A 20,789-nucleotide genomic window follows, 5' to 3' on the forward strand; every position below is an offset into this window, starting at 1 on the left:
AGTAAAACATTTGCTTTCATTTATTTAATTTAAATTCATCTACACAAGTTAATTTTATTAATAAAAATAAAAAAGGGGGGCTAAGAGTCCTGCACAGTACTGTTTGTATTACATGATTACATAATTTATCAGAGCCAATTGCACCAAAGACAGTGTTACACTTTCAACCTTAAAAAGAAAGTAACAAATTAAATTAACATCCTAGAACGGTGTTGTGTTTTACCCAATAGGAAACATATATACAAACTTCAATCCTGCAATCAACAATGTGGTGTAATTAGTAAAAGCTATTATTGCTCACTATATTGAATGACAGGTAAACTGCACATATTGAGCAGAGAGCCAGGAATGCTGTTTATCAATGTGTTATTTTCACAGCATGAAATCAATTTTGTAATGGTGTTGTGGTACATAATGTTGTATCAGAAAGGGAATTTTAGTATTGTAACAACACTATGCCCAACTGCGGTAAATGAGATTACTATACTCCATTCAATTTTTCCCATGCTATTAAATGTAAGGTGATTGAGTTGCAGTGTTGTAGTGCTGCTTTGTGTAAGTGCTGTAGTTTCTGACCTGGAAATTAATGTTCTATCATGAGTTCCTATCCAAGAACCCACTCTTAAATCATAAAAGCTCAGTTACATAAATGTATTCCCTTGTGTTGTTTTGTAATACATTTCTCTGGATGGAGTTAATAAATGTAGAAGATGAAAATGCATTTACTGTGTGTTGTGTATTGACTTGTACAGCAGAACCTCGGCATACAAATTGAAGCAAATATTTCTTAAAAAAAAAAATTGCATTGCAAATCAATTGCTAAATAATGTAAATGCAGATAATCTATTTCAGCCACTTAAAATAATACCAATATTACAAAAAAAAAAAAAAAAAAACCACGAGACAAATCATGTAGCTTTTGAACACATGTCTAAGGCAATGTTGGTATCGTGGGTTGACTCTAAACAGAATTTATAAACTCGCTTTGCTTACCTTTCCACTGACGCAAACTCCTCCTGAACACACCCACAACTTAGCCGATGTTCAGTTTGGTTCGGTTCATTTATATGCTGAACATGCTTCATATGCAAATGCAAATTCCTTACAAAATTTAAATTCTTGAGGTGAAAATTCATAAGGGAGGGCATTCGTATGCCGCGGTTCCACTGCTTTGTAATTGGACGTTTTAGCCCCCGAGTGGCGCTGCAGGAAAGTGCTTGCCCTATCATCCAGAGCTGATAGAACGCAAGTTCGTATCCCGGGTGATGATGTAGCCTCCTGCAGCCAGGGGCCTGGAGAACGCTGATTAGCCGAGCTCTACCAGACCGGAGGAATGGGAGGCACTCAGAGCTTTCACATCAATCATGGCTCTACAGCCAATCATGGGTGTTTGTGAGCTCACGCGAGTGGATAGCGCTGTCCTCCGAGTGTGTTACCCCGGTCCTATCGGTGTGTGAGCCAGCAGTTTGAAAAGATGCAGTTAGCTGGCATCACCTGTATTAGTTTTCGAACCTCCCTGAGTGGTAGTAGTAGCCTTAATGCGGGAGTGCCCTAATGACGGGTGGGAAATGGATTCAACTAAATTAGGGAGAAAATCGGGGGACAATCCAAAAAGAAAAAAAAGAGTTACATTTTCACTCCTTTAGTCATTCCAAAATCATGAATTTTATATTTGCAGATTTATCAGCTTATGCTTATGGCCAAAACTTCGTACATTTATTATAAATTGCTTAGCTCATTTCAGCCTTCCTTTACGTTACCAAATGTGCTTAGACTTCTGCATATGTATAACAACATCAAAGGAAAAGTTTCCCCTAACAAGGCGGCACAGTTGCTTAGTGGTTAGCACTGTCACCTTGCACCTCCAGGGTCCGGGTTCAACTCCCGCATGGGGAAGTTTCCATTTTACGACCCTGTATACAGAATAAACCAGTATACAGTAGACACTGTGTGAGATGAGATGAGCTCTCCTAACTAATGTTTGACTTCTTTAAACACAACTGTATATAAAGTTTCCAGTGATTGCAGTTAAAACAAGCAGCCAAATTACAAAAATGTGAGTTTCAATTTTCGATTTCACTCATTCAACAACTATCATACAACATCTGCTGTTTTACAATCTTTTGTCAGTTAAAACTGTATTGAAATCTTAATTAGTTTTTCCCAGTTTTGAAGATTACTAGACAAACAAGGTGTAGCTTAGTACAATGCAGAACACATTAACAAACCGAAAACGCAACAGCAAATCGCAACAGCGGAAAAACATGATAGCAAAACCAAAAACAAGCTAACTTTAACTACAATCTTAAACTAAAAAGGGTAGTTCCTTGTGAAATATCACAAGCTTAAGTTTTTAATTATGAGCCTAAATCAGCCAACTGATGATTTTTTTTTTTTACGTTTTTGTCAAGAATTTGCATATGGCGCTACCAGAGTTGGGTATAACGTGTTACTGTGTAATGCATTTCTGTAATCTAATTACTTTTCCTGATAACGCAGTAATGTAGCGCATCAGATTTTAAATGCATGTAATTTGATTACAGTGACCAATGTCATTAACATAACGTTACCACTGTAATGTAGTCAATCAGTCACGTTTTGCGCAGCAGCCTCAGTTAACGAGCATGCGCTTTAATCAATCATCAGACAGCTTTTTGATCTTGTAACAGGTTCACTGAGGATTTTTAATGCGGAGAAAGCCCGAGACCCATTAACATTAATTATTGCCAGTCAGCCCGACCTGGCGGCCTCGCCCCTTTGCGCACCTGCAGAATTGGGGAAGCCTACATAGGGAGCTCACAGAGTGAGCAAGGACAGACTAAAGGTTCACATCACAGGTGCACACAGTGACATGTTTTTAAAGTAACCTCAAAGTAACATAATTAGTAATCTGATTACTTTTTACTATATACTAATGTAATAATAAGTTATGTAATCAAATTACAATTTTTAAGTAGTAATTAGTCATTTGTAGTAGATTACAATTTTTTTGTTTGTAACTTCCCCAACTGGGCACTACTCACACCATAATGGTGCCAATCCAACATCATTAATACGTAAATGTTAAAAAGCCACCTAAAGAAAGCCGAGTCATTTGGAGGAAAGAATTAATCCTATAATAAAAATAACACAATATGTAATAGTACATCATAATTCTACTTTGATGTAATGCTGTTGTGCTTTGTTGGTGTGTTTTTTGTTTGTTGGTGTGGTTTGCAGTTGTAAGCTTGGGGTTTAAGTTTATTGAAAATGTTTGCCTGAACTTTCGTACACATTCAAAGTCATTTTTTAAGTCACGTATTTTTTTAAACGTAGACCAAATGAAAAAAAAAAACAACCAACAATATACCACAAACAGAATTTGATAACTGGAACTATTATAAAATGTGACAATTTTAACTCTGGGGCTCTCCATCCACGGAGATGTTGAACATCTACTCGAACAGATACTGGTACAGTAAGAACAAGTAGTAAAACCTTATTCTTATGTCCCTAACAGTGTGAGGCATAGCAAGAGACTTTAAACAGATATGATTGCTATGCACGTCCGTAAAGGTTTACAGATTGATTCCGCCCAGGTATCTGGATTTCCACAGGAAACATCTCTGAGGACGAGAGCTGGGTTGGTCCCGGTGGACCCGAAGGCATTAGAGGAGTTGTCTCCTGGCCCAAGCTCTCTCTTGCCCCACGCTTTCTCACACCTCTCTGAGAGGGGAGAGAGGCAGGGAAGTGATGACCCTCAAGCCATGGTCTCTTTTCCTGGCAGTCTTCTGTCATTGAAGGTGTGTAGGTTTATCACTTCCTCAGTTTTGACAATGGTGGGAGGCTGAGGTTTTTGTTTGAGTCGCCGCTGACACTTCAGAGACACTGATAGTTCATCCACCATAGCACTGCAAAACGATCGCTGGAAAATCAGAAAGAGACAAACAAGTAAGGATTGGAAGAAATAAAAAAATATGAATAGAGACCGGCTGCATTAATGAGCCAAGGATTTTCAACTGACAGGGGTGAGCATATTTTTAAATCCTTGTCAGTAATATGTAGATAAAAGCCAGTCAAGATGTACCCTTACCTTCTCCATCTGTGCATTCAGTTTGGACTTGTATAGCACTTCACCCACAGCTACAAAAACTGAAAGGACCAATCCAGCAGCCAGCACGATGAAGATGCCGCCAATGTTTTGCACTCCCAGTGCACTTGCCTCTTTGCTTTCCTCCTCTGGACAACCGTTACCTCGCCACCATTTCTCTTTCATCATGTGAAGTTTTCCTTCTTCTTGCAACTGTAAGATCGCTATAGTGATCTTATCTCGGTAAGGAGAGCCTATAAGGACAATATATATATATATATATATATATATATATATATATATATATATATATATATATATATAAATTTAGTGAGTTTAGGAATCTAAGAATTGTACAGATGGGATTTCTGGACATAAATTACAAAGGGTTGGACACGCTATATGTCTATTAAGTAATGTTTATGGTCTGCAATGCTTATAAGTGACTTGAACAGGATAAGCAATCTATATAAATAAAATTAAGGTTTTGTCTATACATTGCATTGTTCAGAACTTGCTCCTTTAATTATATTTTTAGATTTCATACATTGGAAAACATAGAAAATTTTCTATCTGTATTTCTGTCTGTGTGTCTGTCTGTATGTCTGTCTGTATGTCTGTCCAGCCTGATTTTGTCAGAGCATCATGCAAAACTGCCTGGACAGAATTTAATGAAACTTTGCAGTACTTAGGAATTTACCTGAAATTAAACCTGCTCCATGAACTAAATCAAAATGTTAAGTAAAAGTGAGCAGATTATGATTATGAAGAATATGTCACAGCATCTAGCGCTTTTTTTTTTTTACAATTTTTTTCCGTCAAAGTGGGAGTGGCTATACATGTCATCCAACGGGGCCCATCAACTCAGTAGTTTACCATGTATACACAGAGTATGTGGAAGACACATGAAGAACGGTAATGCATTAAAACCTCAAGAAACAAAAACAAAAGCGTGACACACCATAACTTTCTCCAATAAAAGGAAAGTAGACTATAAAAACTGAACCTTCAAAGATGAATGAACAGACCAAATGTATGTTTATTCTTCCTACAGAAGTTTAAAACCAGTTTGTCTCATGTTCTGAGCTAATAACAAGCAGTAACGTTATTATGAGACAAAACAAAGGTCGTTAGAGCAAACATACCGATGGCAGTTTATTACCTATATAAATAAAAGAAAAGTTTTGTCTGTACATTGGTCTGAAAAAGAAAAAAAAAATGTCTGTTTGTTTGTCTGTATGTCTGCTCAGCCAGACTTTGTCACATCATCATGCAAAACTCAGTCACAATGAGACTTCCATGTATATAAGTAGGTTCCATGACCATTACATGTCTATGGGCTGTGCCTGTTCTGGTACAAAACCATACCTACAACACCCAGATGTTACTTATCTGTTAATTCCTTAAAAATGTTCTCTATATACAGTACAGTATTGTGCAAAAGTCTTAGGCACCATATTATATGCTGTACCAATTTTGTTATATATGTCTATCATGTCTGCATAATTATGTGCAAAATTATTCAATATTTCTACAGTATATATAATTTAAAATTAATAAATAAATAAAATTAACAGGAGCATATATGCATGGCTGTAAAGAATATATATATATATATATATATAGTAAAAGACAGACCAGTTTTCAGATGAAAACAAAAAACCTAATGTACGCTCCTGGGATTTGAAAGGAGCGTCAACTCATATTCTCCAGGATGCTCAGTAAAACCTAACAGCTTTTTTACCTATAGTACTGTGCAAAAGTCTTGCGCACATACAAAAATATGGCATAAACAAAAGATGCTTTAAAAACATTTCTGCATAAAAGAGACTTCTATAAAGAGCAATAAAGAGTAATAGAATAAACAGTCAATATTTGGAGTGAAAACTCATTGCTTAAAATCAGGAGTTTTAGACACAGAGTTTTATAAGAAAACAGCTGTTAGGTTTTACTGAGCTTGCTGGAGAATATGAGTTCTTTATCACACTCGCTTCTTTCTATTTTTATACAAATCCCAGGAGCGTATATTAAGATTTTTGTTTTCATCTGAAAACTGGTCTTGTACTATATATTTTTACAGTCATGCATATGTTCTCCTGTATTGATATTTATTTATAAATTTTTAAGTTATATATGGAAATACTGAATGATTTTGTACATAATCATGCAGGCATGATAAACATATATAACAAAATTGGTACAGCATATAATATGGTGCCTAAGACTTTTGCACAGTACTGTATTATTTAACATATTAGTAAATTTGTATGGTGAGTATGCTTGACTTTATTATATGCACAGGTCATGTTGTGTATAGGACTATAAGACATCTTCAGGACCAAACAAACCAGAGACCTATAAAAGACCAATTAAAGTTGTCTACATGAAATGCAGTAAATACTGTAGTAATATCATACTGTATGTTTATGAAGATGACGCTTAAGACGTCTTGAGTTTTAAAAGCCTTCTACATAAGATGTAAGGGTTTGTCTGCATGCCCACTGGGGTAGAACATTAATTAATTCTGATATCATTCCAGCCCCTTAATTGTAATTCCTATAGTTTAAATTATATTAGAAACGTGTGAAATAAAGGTTATGCAGATACCACAGTTGTACTATGAGCTCCAGGTCCAGAGTGTAGTATTTACCCATAGGTGTTGCCACTCCATAGGCCTTGGAATCAATTAGGCCTCCAACCTGTGTGAGATTGCAGTTGCGCTGAGTGACAAACTCGATTGTGGTGGACTCCATGAGGAACGCGTAGTCAGATGTCAGGACTCGCTGGATGCCCTCTTCTACACTCTTTACCATCACAGACTGCCTCCTGCTGTTCATGAACTCCCACATCTTATCATAAGTAGAGATCTTTGTTTTCTACATTAGTAGAATAGAGAGAAAAAAAACATTCACTTGAAACAATTAATAACAAAATTGCTACCTATGGACTGCTTTCATAAGCATCAAGTAATTTCTGGTCATTTAGTTGCAAGACAGGTTCTGTCTTAGGCCCTATAAGACAGATAAAAAACATTCTGAGTTCTAAGCAGACTTATAGACTGTGTATCCCGGCAATAAAAAAAAAAAAATGAAAACAACTCTGACGTTAACTTTGGCCGTAGCACCTTGAAGAACGTCATGGTAGATCCATCTTCAACTACACCATAGGGGATCTTCGTCTGCTTGGCCAGGTCATCAGCTGAGTCAATGGGAGACTCCATTCTCTCCACAGTGAGGAAAGCAGCGAGGTTTGCTGTGTATGATGAAATGATGATCAAGGTGAAGAACCACCAGATTCCTCCAACTATTCTGGTAGAGAGAGCTTTGGGCATGAGCTCAGACCCTGTAGAGGACAGTATATTGAAGAGGAGCGCGAATGGTGTTGAGAAGGATAACAAAAACAGAAAACAATAGAAAACATGAAAAGGGAAATCCTGGTAAGGAGTGAGCCAGTGTACTTGGAAGTATCTATTGCTTTATGCAGGTCTAAATCCTCTAAAATAAAAAGTATTTATCTTTTGATTTACGGTTTGCAAAATTTTGTGCTACAGTACAAAGTTCATAATTCAGCTTCATAATTTATTGCCAGCAGAGTTTAATGGTACCTTTTCACTTACCTATAGAATGCTTCGTAAAATAAGTATTGTTGTAATTTAGATCATGCATACCAGCTCCTTTTATTTTTATTCTCTATCAATAAACTAAAATTGAGACATATCATTATAACAAGAACATTGTAGGTTTAAAAGTCATTTCTAGACATTTAGTAATTACAATGCATACACTTCAAAAACATGGAAAAAATGTATGGCACACTAGCATGTAATTGCATACCCTTCCTTTTAAAACATATTTTGGTTAAACAGTATGGAAGAAAAATAGTGCCACATTAAACAATTTATTTGAGTTCTTGATTTTTTTCTGAGATGTTTCTTTTATTACAAATTAATTAAAATAAATTAGAATTCTGATTTTTTTCTTAGGAAAAAATGTCCAGAAACTCTTATTTAAATCTCGTAATTCTAACTTTAATCTTAAAATTCTAACTTTAATCTCAGGTTTTGTTTGAGATTAAAGTTTGTTTGTGAAATTTCAATTAAATTACTTTTTTTTTTAAATCTGAATTACAACTTTAAACTTATTAAACTTAAAATTAAATTTTAATCAAATCCTGATTAAAAAAGTCTTTTTCTGAAAAAAGTCAGAACTCAAACATATTTCAATGGTGGGTCTAATCCTCTTTCTTAGAGTAGAGGATTTATCTCTTGCCCAACTAAACAACACCTTGTTGGGTCTTCACTTTCATGCACTCAAGGTAACTTCAAACCTCGCCACTACTTCCCACTGACCTCTATGGGGCAAACCACAGTGGCAAGGGACTCTGTAGTGTTCCTCCCCCAGGGTGAAGTGTATGGCGGTATCATCCTTTATGTGTTCCATATTAAGATCCATATTTTCACTGAGGACTTTAAACAGTGACTTCTGGGCATCCACGTATCATTAATTCTTAAGCAAGGTCAGCTAAGCCATGTGTGGTTTTGTGGTTTTACACTGTTTTCTGGTATCATAAACTCATGTCATGATTAAAAGATGTTTTATTAAACTATATAAATTTTATGCAGTTTATAGAAATTAAACTGCCTAAATTTAACTTAGGTAAAATCAGTCTAATATGTAAATCCTTTTTTTTTTTTTGTGAATCCTTTTTGTGCTGTTACTCTTTTGAGTGCAAGTATGAAAGAGCACTGCACCGGCCTTTGCAACACTTTCTTTCCATCAATTGTCCATGAAACTCTGTAGGGATCTCAACTAGGGATCATGGAGGCCAATGGTGACTATTGGATTTTGTTCCTATTTTTACAACCGTGGTACGACCTCCGGTCAACATTCACATGTGCATTCACACACTAAAGGCAACTTGGGAACACCAATTAGTTTAATCTGCATGTCTTTGAACTGTGGGAGGAAACCGGCGTACCCGGAGGAAACCCACCAATCTCTGGCAGAACATGCAAACAGACCCCAAGGCAGGAATCAAACCCGGACCCTGGAGATGCGAGGCAACAGTGCTAACCAGTACACCACCATGCCGCCAATTATTTCTAATGTTTTTTATTTATTAAATGAATAGCAGTGATGTTTAGCGTACTAAATCTTCCTGATAAATCTTTCTGTCTCTAATTCGGATTAGAATATCAGTGTTGTGAAAATATTCTGGGAATCACTGTTACAAGAATGTTGAGACTTATAAAGCTAAAGTGTTATTTGTTTTTATAAACTTCAGCTTTATCTCAGTAACTTCTACAGTGCATTAACATACAGAGTCCTTTGCAGCCTGTAGTAGCAGCTCTGAACCAGAAGGGGGCCCCAGAGAAGCCGACTGGGCTACAGTGAGCCAGAAATTTTGCACAGACAGGCTGAAGCCTCTACCTTGCTGCATGAGAGCCCCAACTCCGAACCAGAAACTATTTAGAAGAGTGAAGTTATTCTCCACCATGTCAGAATCAGGGTTACAGGGATGAGGATTATACCACTCATACGGGCTGAACCTGATTTAGAGAAAAAAGAGATAAAAGATGATTAGACAGGCATTAAAGGGAAATTTAAACTGCAATACATAAAACACCTGGATTGACTGATCCTTAATTCCATTAAATGTATAGTCTTTACTGTTTAAAGGATTTATCTAGAGTTGTCTTAAAAACCATTAGGATATTTGAATATTTTATTACACTACATTATCCATTCATTTCATGCCAAAAAAATGCCTCCCTTTTAAATAATTCAGCAGATTTATTAAATTATGAATAAGCACTCAACATCCAGTAGCTGTAACTCTGTTCTCTAAGGAGCTCTCTAAGGAAGTCCTGTTGTTAGATGATTAAGCATTTCACCTTGACTTAAGACTAAAAAAAAAAGATGTTTTTTACTGCCTGATGTATATGTGTGTCCTGGCCCAATGAAATTTATAACATGAAAGGAATCACCTTAAACAGACACATGAGCTTAGGTGTGTCTACATCCAGTCCAGACTGTCCAGAGTCCAACATGATTTGATGCTTTAACTGATCAAAGACACCCAATTCAAATCACTAGCTCATTACCAGGTCGAGTAATGAGCGTTAGAGCAGGTGAATCTCCGAACCCTGCTAACGTGCAGGACTGGAATTGAGGCCTGGTCATGGAGAGTCAATCCCAGATTTATTGGAACGAAACAAAAATTACAGTGTGTAAGTTATCGTTTCATTTATTGAAGGGAAACAGTTTTCCAACACCCGATGGCACGGAGTAAAAAGTATCCTCCTGAGGTAATTATTTCTGCCAGTTATTAAAATCTAATTGATCTGATAATTTGGTTCTGCTAAATTTAAACATGACTTGGATGTAAACTGTTCACCAAATGTCTAGTTTATGATTAAACAAGCCAATTATGCTTTCCCTCATATTTATTCCTCATATAAGAAGTGTCTCAGCTTTGCAGCTCTTTGAAAGGGTGTGGTTTGACAGTACTTACATATATAGATATCTACATAGACACTGAAATGGTGCATTTGGAAGAGAAGTGCAACAAGTACTAAAAATGCATTATCTAAAGAGTATTTCAGCTAGAGAATTAACAGACATAGTCTGGAGGAGCTCTAAGACTTCAGCAAACAGCACTCCATGTCACAACCAAAAGAAATTCCAAAAAAGATGAAAAGGTTGAAATATAGAACTATGGATATATATATATATATATATATATATATATATATATATATATATTTTTTTTTTAAATAACTTATTGTTGTTTTTGTTGTTACGTAATTACCTAATTCCATACAGTATGTTATTTTATAGTTTTGAAAGCCCCAGTATTGTTGTAGAATGTAGAAAATAAATCACTAAACAAAAAAAAAAAAGAAATTATATATATATATATATATATATATATATATATATATATATATATATATATATTTCTAAAGTTCTAGGACTCCATAAAACCAGACTGAGGGCCATGATATCCAAGTGGAGAAAAAGTATGGTAATGGTAATAAGTGGCTAGTTGACTAAAATTTCTCCAAGAACCTTTTGATGACTCAGTCAGAAAGTCACAAAGAAATTATATGTATGAAACTGTGCGCCTTTTGTAAAGGTCAGTGTTGACGATTCCACCACAAGGAAATTACTAGGTAATTGTTAATCATGAAGAACATAAAGACATGTCTAACAAATGCCCAATTTAAAAAAAAAAGCTGACAAACCTGACAAAATTAAAATAAAGCTCTACACACTGATGAGTCAAGAATGAAACTTTTAAAATGTCATGGGTTCCTGTTACATCTGAAATAGAGTTAACTCAACATTCCCTTATAAGAACATCAAACCAAGCGACAAACATGGTGGTTATGTAATAGTGACTGGATGCTTTGCTGCTCTAGGCGCCTAGGCGACTTGCCATAATTAATAACATCATGAATTCTGCTCTCTAAGGAGAATCTCAGCCAGTCTGTGATTAGAAGCTTAACTGTAATTCTGTTACGCAGCAGGACAATGATCCAAAGGGCAAAGTTCACGTCAGAATGGCTCAAACAAAACAAAATGAAATAAAGTTTTGTAGCAGTCTAGTCAAGTCCTAACTTGAACCCCACTGAGATGCTGCAACAAAACCTTAAATGGGAAGTTCATCCAACCATTCAAACGCGTTCATTAAAGTTTCTCCCAAGGGTGGGCAGGGGAGATTTTCTGTTTTCTCATTCTCTTCTTGCCTTATACTACATTTTGTATGATGATGTGAAACAATTTAAAGTTTAATGTTATTGACAAAAATCAGGGAGTGTACATTAGAATACCAGTTGAAGTTATTGATAATTGGAGCTTGACTATATGAACTCATTTTGATTTAAGATCATGTGACCTTTCTCGTGCTTTATTACTACAGTAGATCCTTGTATTATTTTTCCTGATGATGTTCAAATTTCTACCTCCTACCTTAAAAAACAACCACAACATCAACTTTATCAGCGGTACAGTATGTAGAGGCTTACAATAATGAGGCGCACCAAACTTACCCATCATACAACAGTGTCATAAAAGAAACTGTTCTATGCATATTCTGAACCAACTTAGGTGACAATTATGGCTTTTCTTTTTAGATATCATAGTTCCAGTAACACTGAAATAGGACACATGGGAGACTTTAACCACAATACTTCTGAGGGTGTTAGAAATAGGACACCACTCAAAAGTATTGCGGTTAAAGGAAGGAAAGAAAGAAAAATAATAATATACAGTAAACAAGTAGAGTTTTTTTGAGAATGTTCTTATCGTGAAAAAACTGAATTTTTTGTTCTTTTCTCCACCAAAGTTGGCATGTTACCTGGCTATGACAAACAGCACACAACTGACACCCAAGTAAGCCAACAGAATATACATCCAGATATCGGGGGAAAGGGGATTGAGGAAGGAGAAGACGCCAGGGTTTGTGCCGTTGGGCTTGCGGTACAGGATGCTGATGCCAAGAGTCATGAAGGGCTTGGAGAAATCGATGACTTTCTCTCTCACATACGTTATGGCCAGGGGAGCCACTGCCAGATCTGCTTTCTGTCAAACAAAACAGCAAAGAGAGAGAAGCAATTAAGAAACATTGATTAATAGCTCGCAAATAATGGACTCGTTCCTTCTGGTCTGGCTAGTTTATCACAGCCTTCACCAGCTCATATGAAATGCTGATTCAAAATTTACCAAAAATGTATTTTAATGAGACAAAATTAACAAGATACAGTATGAAATGACATAATTCTGGAAAAAAATATCAGGGCACAATGAAATGACAGGCTGCTTGAGGGAGATATTTATGGATGACTATATAAGACTTGCGTTGGTTTGTACCTTTAAAATAACAGATGAGTCATGCTATAATTTCGGGTACATCTCACGTCCGTCCTAGCTTGAAAATTGTCATAATTGTCATTTTTCCAATACTATCTTCACTCTCCCAAATAGTTAGAAAAAACATGTAATTTTTTTTTTTTATAGATTCCTACATAGTATATTTCATGTATATATTTGTATAGTACTTAGCACTGTGACCTCACACCTCCAGGGTCAAGGGGTGAGTGAGTATGTGCCCTGTAATGGGTTAAACCCCTATCCAGGGTCTTCCCTTCCTAGTGACCCAAGTCCCCTGGGACAGGCTCCCGGCTATGCGATATAAAGGATGATTGAATGAATTAATGATTTTCTTACTGAGATCATTTTTATTTCTCAATATATTAATGTCTGCCTGCATTCAGCTAAGTTACTAACTAACAGAACTCCATATTATAACTCATAAATGATTTGTCCCAAGGCCATCAGATGATCAGATGATGTCATACTTCTCTGTGGCATACATTTTAAACACATTTATTATTTTAATCCAGTTATTTGTTCTAATATGATTTGAATTGGTTAACTCAAACAATATTTAAAAATGTCCTGTTATTAATATTGAAAGTAATTAATGATGATGCAACTGTACTGTATGTTACACATCATTTAAATATCCAGATGAGATCCACAATGAAGCAAGTGTGAGCTTCCAGTGTTCAGCTGATGACACACTTAATTTAAGGGAAATAATAAAGGATTACATCAGTAATTAATTCAGGATTGTTGACTGCATTGAATGATGGAGTGTTTTCACACATGGACATGCTCTGGCTACAGTGTGTGTTAATAACATCCCAGGAGAAAAGATTAACAATGCTCCTCCAACCTGCCAAGCTCTCATCCATCTCCTCCAGCTGTCATTATCTCCCAGGGCTAAGATTCCCCATATGTCCCAATTAAGAAAGGAATACAGACAGTCAACAGCTAAAAAAAGGCAGAAGGCTGTTATGCTGTGGGAGGCTTTTGCTGGTATAGTTTTGGTTCACTTGCGAAAAGAGTTCCCTCAAATCCTGACAAAGTTATTGTGTTCTTATTAAGATTTATCCTGACTGGCCATGTCGAGTGATGCAAGTGGTCTCTTTCGATCCACAGGCTGCAAGAGATCTAGTAGGTTACGTTCACGTTACAAGCCATATTGAGTTCAATTCCGATTATTTTTTGGTCGGATCGGATTTGCATGTCATGACGATTCGCATTCATAACTACGATTGGTTTTCATGTGACTTTATCATGGAAGCATGAGTCCTGTAAAATAAAATGCATAAGCACATCAAAACGTCTTTGCTTGGGTTAAAACAAAACATATCTGTGCAACGACGTATTCATTTCAAACAACGTATATGATTCTGGCAAAAACATGCTTGGGATTTTGTTCTGGAGGACGACAAGCAGTTAGTTATCTGTATTTGCTGAGTTCCAAACGAAGGAAGAACGCAACAGACAATGTCATTCTGTATGCGCAGAAGCAAAAAGCAGCACAAATTCTGATTGGACCGTTCTTATTCCAGTCACATGACCACACATTGGATACACATTAGGTCCAATCTAGGACCACCTACCGAACGTACACAAGTGACTCAGATCTAATCTAAAAACAGATTTAAGTTTTAAGTCCGCCCGAAAAATCAGAGTGTCATCAAACCCACTACCTTACAGGAGTGTTTAAATGAAAAACAAAAATCTAACTTTATTTATCAAGTAAAAAAACAGTATGATAAGCAGTGAAGTGTTTATACTGTATGGCTGTCCTTGACCTAAAATAGGAACATTTCGCTACAATGAGTAAAGGGCATTCGAGAGTACAATTAAACTAAAGATGTAAAAATGTAATAATAGTTATGGACATTCACTTTAAACACAGCTCCCTGAAACTGTTATGATCCTTTGTGGTGGACCAACACCTTATTGTGATAGAAGCCGTGATGCAATGATCATTTAATGATTGAGTCTATACATTTATAAATTAGTTATAATAAACTATTTATTGTACTTTATTGTATTTAAATCATTTATGCTGGCAAGAGTGTTGAAAATCACTGTAATTAAAAAAAAAAACTGTACATCGCCACTGCCCTTTGCCAAGGAAATCAAATCCAGCTCTTCTTTGACTTGAGGAACTTCTTTAAAGCACAAGGACTAGCAGGTGCTCCAGAGCTCTTGCTACAGCTTTCTGGTGCTTTACCTCATCCCAATTGGAAGGGGATTTGGTTTGTTTTGCCTGATCCCAAGCAAGCTTACTAGCTCCGGGGCATTTCAGATGTGGCTGCTGGCAGAGAAGAATAAGACTGGAAAAAAACTCAACAATAGCCGATGGGGTTTCAGTGTCCAACTGGATAGCCGGTTTAAACAACAGCAGTTTAAACAACCTATAACAATATCACTTGTACAGGCACTTTTAGAGAAATACAGCAAAAAAACAAGTTACTTTTGGCAATCATGAAACCAAGAATCACTCAGGCTGCACTCGATAAAATGCTAGACCAAAGGTACGGAATTAAAATTTAATAAGGTCCGGTCAATAAAGTTTTCTCCCAGCTGAGGTCCAAATTTCATGTTTGTGTTAGGATTCAGATCATTACACATTCTATGCAGTCAGTGAAAGTCTATTAAAAAAAAGCAATAAAAATTTCCCCTAGCATTTCAGTAATATTTATAGTAAATTTTCTGAACTACGTTAAAAATGTGGACAGATCTTTGATGGCCTTGTATATTTTCCTGTATTTGTATGGGATACTAACAACACTCTTTAAAATAAACTATGTGTTAGACAATTAAATAAAGTATTCCAATCCCAATCATATTTCTTTGAACAGAAAATAGAATCTTTTAATAATGTCCTAACAGTAAATGTTGTTTTTTTGTGTTGCCCCGAAATCCATGCAACGTTGAGCGAACATTCATTTGCGCTCTGCAGGACTGTAAATGAATGTGAAGGGACTCTAGTTGCTCTTTCATACTGAGCTTTCAGTTTAGGTATTTTACGCTCCCTCAGCTCGGACCGCTGCGGATATGTCTGCTCTAATGATCTGTGTTTTGTCTCCTAGTGGCTCCTCACATTACTGCTTTTTTATTATCTCCACGGTTTCTGAGAATATGAGACAAACTGCTTTTAAACTTCCCGCAGGAAGAGTAAACATACTGTCCATGGGTGGCATGGTGGCGTAGTGGTTAGCACCATGGCCTTGCGCCTCTAGGGTTCGATTCCTACCACAGGTCTGTGTGTATGGAGTTTGCATGTTTTATTTATGCCTGGTGGATTTCCTCCGGGTACCCTGGTTTCCTGTCACAGTCCAAAAACAAGCAGGTTGGGCTAAATGGTGTTTCCAAATTGCCTGTAGTGTGTGTATGTGTACAGTATGTGCCTTGCGATGGACTGGCACCCTGTCCAGGGTGTACTCATAATAAAGCAATGAGTGAGGAAGTGTGTAATCTGTCCATTCATCGAGCATTGATAGGTTGCTCACCTACCATGCAGAAGGCCTGGGTTAGGCTCCTACCCAATGCCCAAAGTCAAGCCACTGGATGCTGTGCTGGTCCAAAGCCTGGATGAAATAGGGGGTTTTATCTGGTGTATAATTTGTGTGCAGTTTCGGATGGTCCGCTGTGGCGACTCCTCGATGGAAGCAGCCGAAAGACCAACAATCTCTCTGGTCCTCTTTGAAAGTTTGCTTTTCATGCTGTCTTACACTTTCATTTATATTTGGTTCTGCTTAATGACGCCTATAGCTGCGCACACCTCGAGAGAAAAAAATGCTAGATTACTAGTGTATTAATTATTCTCATTTATCAAAAAAGCATCAGAGTCCACATAGACATGTGATTCGGTTTGGGTCTGGACCACGGTCCAGATCCCTGTTCTAGATGATTAGAGAAAGAACCACAGTGTTTTATTGTGTATCTAATTCCACCATTTGTTTCTCTTTGTTCATCGATCCAACTCTCCAGAGAGCGTCACATTTCCACATCACTTCAGCTCTGTCCTTTGCCTTAGCTTCATGCCTATTTTACAATGTCACTTTTCAGCTTTGCTTTCTCAATAAATCAAACTATGCTACTGTAGAGTTTGATTGGAACCAGATCAGGGCCACCTCACAAAGTTGGGAATTTGGTCCGACATTGTTGCAATGACCTCCAGGGTCTGGGTTCGATTCCTGCCTCAGGTCTGTGTTCTAGGTTCTCCCTGTGCTTGATGGGTTTCCTCCGAGTACTTCAGTTTCCTCCCACAGTCCATAGACATGGAGATAAGGCTCATTGGTGTTCCCAAATTGCCCACACTGTGTAAATGTTGACCGGCAGTCCCAGCACAGTTGTGAAAATGGAAATAAATACAAAGGTCACCCTTGGCCTCTACGATCCCTATTTGGACTAAAGAGATGGATGAATGGAAAACCTTATATGCTCTAAAGTGATGATAGATGGATTTTTTTATAGGTTTATGATTTAAATATATATTTCCAAGTATAATCTGACTCGAGTGTATAATACTGTAACTTAACATAACATAACCGATTCCAAAGAATAATATTTTAGTTAGTAAAAGTAATAAATGGCCCTATTTACACACATTAAATAAAAAAACAAAGAGAGCTCACAGAGCCAGTGGATTTGCAGACATAACGTACAATGATGAATTCATCTTGCATTACATAATGCATACCTTTTTATACCCTCGGGCCTTTTTGAAATATATAAAGACCAGAGAACCACATGGCAGTGAGACAATGTATTTTATGGCAGGACAGATCCTCAGTCGGGGAGCTCACCCTGGGGTGCTGTGTGTTAATTAGTTCCTGATAATGAGACTGTGGATACAAAGACAAAAGACTTCTCATGGTGGACCAGGTGCTCTCAGGACATATACAATATGCTTTTATTGAAAAAAAAAAAAAAACCTGCATCATATTTATGATGCCAGTACATACTTCCGGATAAGGCTGATACAAAAAAATGCCCTGAGGAATACTGTAGTTAAACATAAAGAAATTACTGCCGCCGTTCGTAAATCTAATACAAACTCCTTCAGTTTCTTGTTATAAATCTCTATTAAATATATGTTTTTTACCTTAAAAGGACATTACTGAAGAAAACCAGTGTCAGACCCTCGTCCTTGTAATGACCATGACCCTGATGGATTAATTCCAAAATCGAATCAAATCAAATTATCTGATTACGATTAGAATTTCAGACAAATCCAAAAAACATTCAGCCACTCATTTTTTGAGAGCAGGAATTGTGGATGCACACATGCACAGCCAAACCAATACCCATAATGCCTCCACTGTCGAGAAGGATCCTTTCGCTGTGTTATCACAGCAGTAACAGATATGGGTCGAAGGCTCAAGGAAAGTAAAGAAAGAGAGCCAAACCGGAGCTGGCAGCGAGCATGGGCCAAATCCAAGAGCTATAAGAAGCAATGCGAGAGCGGGATGAATGGTGTAGCTTTCGTAACCTGATTCAGTAATAATGCTTATTACCATTACTGTACTGTATATAGTTAAGGTTCATCTTTTATTTGTTAAATATACATTTCTGCACAGCGAAATGCTTTTTTTTACATAAACCATGGGAGCTGAGGTCAGAAAACGCAGGGTCAGTCATGATCAGCGTTGGGGGGGGGCGTTACTTTTTAAAGTAACTAATTACATTACAAAATTACCATCTTTAAAAAGTAATCAGTTACATCAGTAGTAGTTACTTTCTGATAAAAGTAACTACTTTTCCATAACAAAAAAATGAAAACTCCTTTGTGACTCGCGTGCATGTTGTTTTAGTCAAAACCAAAAACAGGGGTAGCTCAGTGGTTAAGGCATTGGACTACGGTTCAGAAGATCCCAGGTTCAAACCCCACAACCACCAAGTCACTGTTGGGCTCTTGAGCAAGGCCCTTAACCCTCAACTGCTCAGATGTACTGTATAATGAGATAAAAATGTCTGGATAAGAGCGTCTGCCAAAATGCCTAAATGTAATTCTAACATCATTACTCAGCGAAGTTTGGCCCATAATCTGTTAACTACTCCAGTAATACCCGTATCTCACCTACGCGGTTTCACGCGGTGGCCTTAAGTACGGTTCATCATCATGATTCACCCGGAGTTTTGGCGCTGTGTTTAGGCTTCCATCTTTCCGCGCGTCAGTTCTCGCATAGTCAAACCACATACTGTAGGTAAGAAAGGGGTATAACAGCAGGACTAACAGAGGGGGGCGGGTTATCAGGGGCGGAGCTTGTAGGACGACTCTCATACACACACACACACACACACACACACACAATAACGGATTGGGAATGACTGTTGTCGGGCTCACGGATTACATAAAATTTCTAAATATCAGATTACATCTTTGAAAAAAAAATTAATAACTGAGTAGTTAAATGGCGGACCTACGACTGTAACGTCTTAGATTATTCATTACATCACAAAAGTAATCCAAGTACACTAACGCGTTACTTTTTAACGTGTTACACCCACTACTGGTCATGGAAAGGACAAGGCTAAGGGCCCTGCAGAAGGGCCCAACAGTGGCAACTTGGTGGAGCTGTGGTTTAAACCGCTGTCTTACTGATCATAACCCAAAACCTTAATCCACTCATCTACCACTGCTCCAATACTTGGGAATAAAAACCACAAAAGCTGTGAATTTGCAGTATTACAGTTAGCAAACCATCAACGACAAAAAACGTTAGACTGCTTGAGGCTCTCATTTAGTGGGCCAAAATATTCAATAATCAATATTTAATATGAAGTCATTCATTTTCTAAAACCTGCTGGATCCGACTGGGCAGAGAGTCAGAAAGACGTCTGCAGTACTCTGGTGTCACTTTCTCAACCCATGCCTGCTTGTTTGCTTCCTGAAGATCATGTACAGAAGACCGTTTCTTGCCTGCTACTGCCTTCTTCACCATTCTCCAACGGTTTTCTATTGGCTTTATGTCTGGAGATGACCTAGGGCCATACTGTAGCTCCAGGAGCTGAAGACCATTGTTACATACTGTAGACAGTTTTTCACTAGTTGTTCAGTTAATTAGTACAACTCTACAGCCAGATAGGCGAGAGCTAATTAGGGAAGTCACCTGTTTTGTGCACAGGGAGAACTACAGTATAATACATATCATATGCTGTTTTCATACTTCTGGCCAACAACTGTGTATTTAAACTGCAGGTTACTGTAGATGCAAATAATTCTGAAGACTTGGCCATGTTTTTCTTCATTATCTGCTTAACCCTATTGTTCTTGCTACGCCATTTTGTGCTGACCTGGCAAACTGGCCTGGACTGTCTGGTACTTTAATAAACTCTCCAACTGAATCCATTACTGTGCCTGGAAAGTCAATATATATATGATGTTTGGATACCAAATGTGCCACATACAGTTAGGTCCAATCGATTTAAGGTCTGTATACAGTATATGAAACCTTAAATATTTTAGTTTGTGGCATCTATCTATTATCCGATGTACATTCGGTTTGTCAAACTGTAAATTTGTCTTTGGTCAGTTTTCATACAGTATATTCACTATACACGAGCAAACTGGTGAAAAGATCATGGCCACTCAAGGCTCACCCAAGCCCGTGGGAAGCAAAGGCTAGCCTGACTGGTCCGATTCCACAGGAAAAGCCAAAGCATCACAAATCAGCCAAAAATCAATGCTGGAGCAGATAGAAAGACAACAGAACACCCATTGCATCACAACACACCACATACACAGCACAGCAGGAAAAGAGCCCAAGCCTGTCAACCCAGCCTCAAACAACCCAGATCACAATGTGACCGCGCACTAATGAGATGTGCTGGACAAACAAGTCCTG

At 37.4% G+C, this 20,789-nt stretch overlaps 1 protein-coding gene across 1 annotated transcript in view; it reads right to left on the bottom strand.

Annotated features, from left to right (window-relative positions):
* Positions 1-853: 853 nt before the first annotated feature.
* The window catches only part of LOC128534250 (glutamate receptor ionotropic, kainate 2-like), a 74,752-nt gene continuing 54,816 nt past the window's right edge, over positions 854-20,789 (bottom strand). The window contains exons 11-16 of the mRNA XM_053508598.1: positions 12,431-12,654; positions 9,499-9,617; positions 7,194-7,411; positions 6,720-6,945; positions 4,073-4,323; positions 854-3,904 (exon numbers count right to left, since the gene is read on the bottom strand). Of these exons, the coding sequence (XP_053364573.1) occupies positions 3,740-3,904; positions 4,073-4,323; positions 6,720-6,945; positions 7,194-7,411; positions 9,499-9,617; positions 12,431-12,654 (1,203 nt within the window). The 3' untranslated portion in view covers positions 854-3,739. The remainder of the gene's footprint in view (positions 3,905-4,072; positions 4,324-6,719; positions 6,946-7,193; positions 7,412-9,498; positions 9,618-12,430; positions 12,655-20,789) is intronic.

The sequence above is a fragment of the Clarias gariepinus genome, chromosome 12, assembly GCF_024256425.1.
Source record: "Clarias gariepinus isolate MV-2021 ecotype Netherlands chromosome 12, CGAR_prim_01v2, whole genome shotgun sequence".
Classification (NCBI taxonomy): domain Eukaryota; kingdom Metazoa; phylum Chordata; class Actinopteri; order Siluriformes; family Clariidae; genus Clarias; species Clarias gariepinus.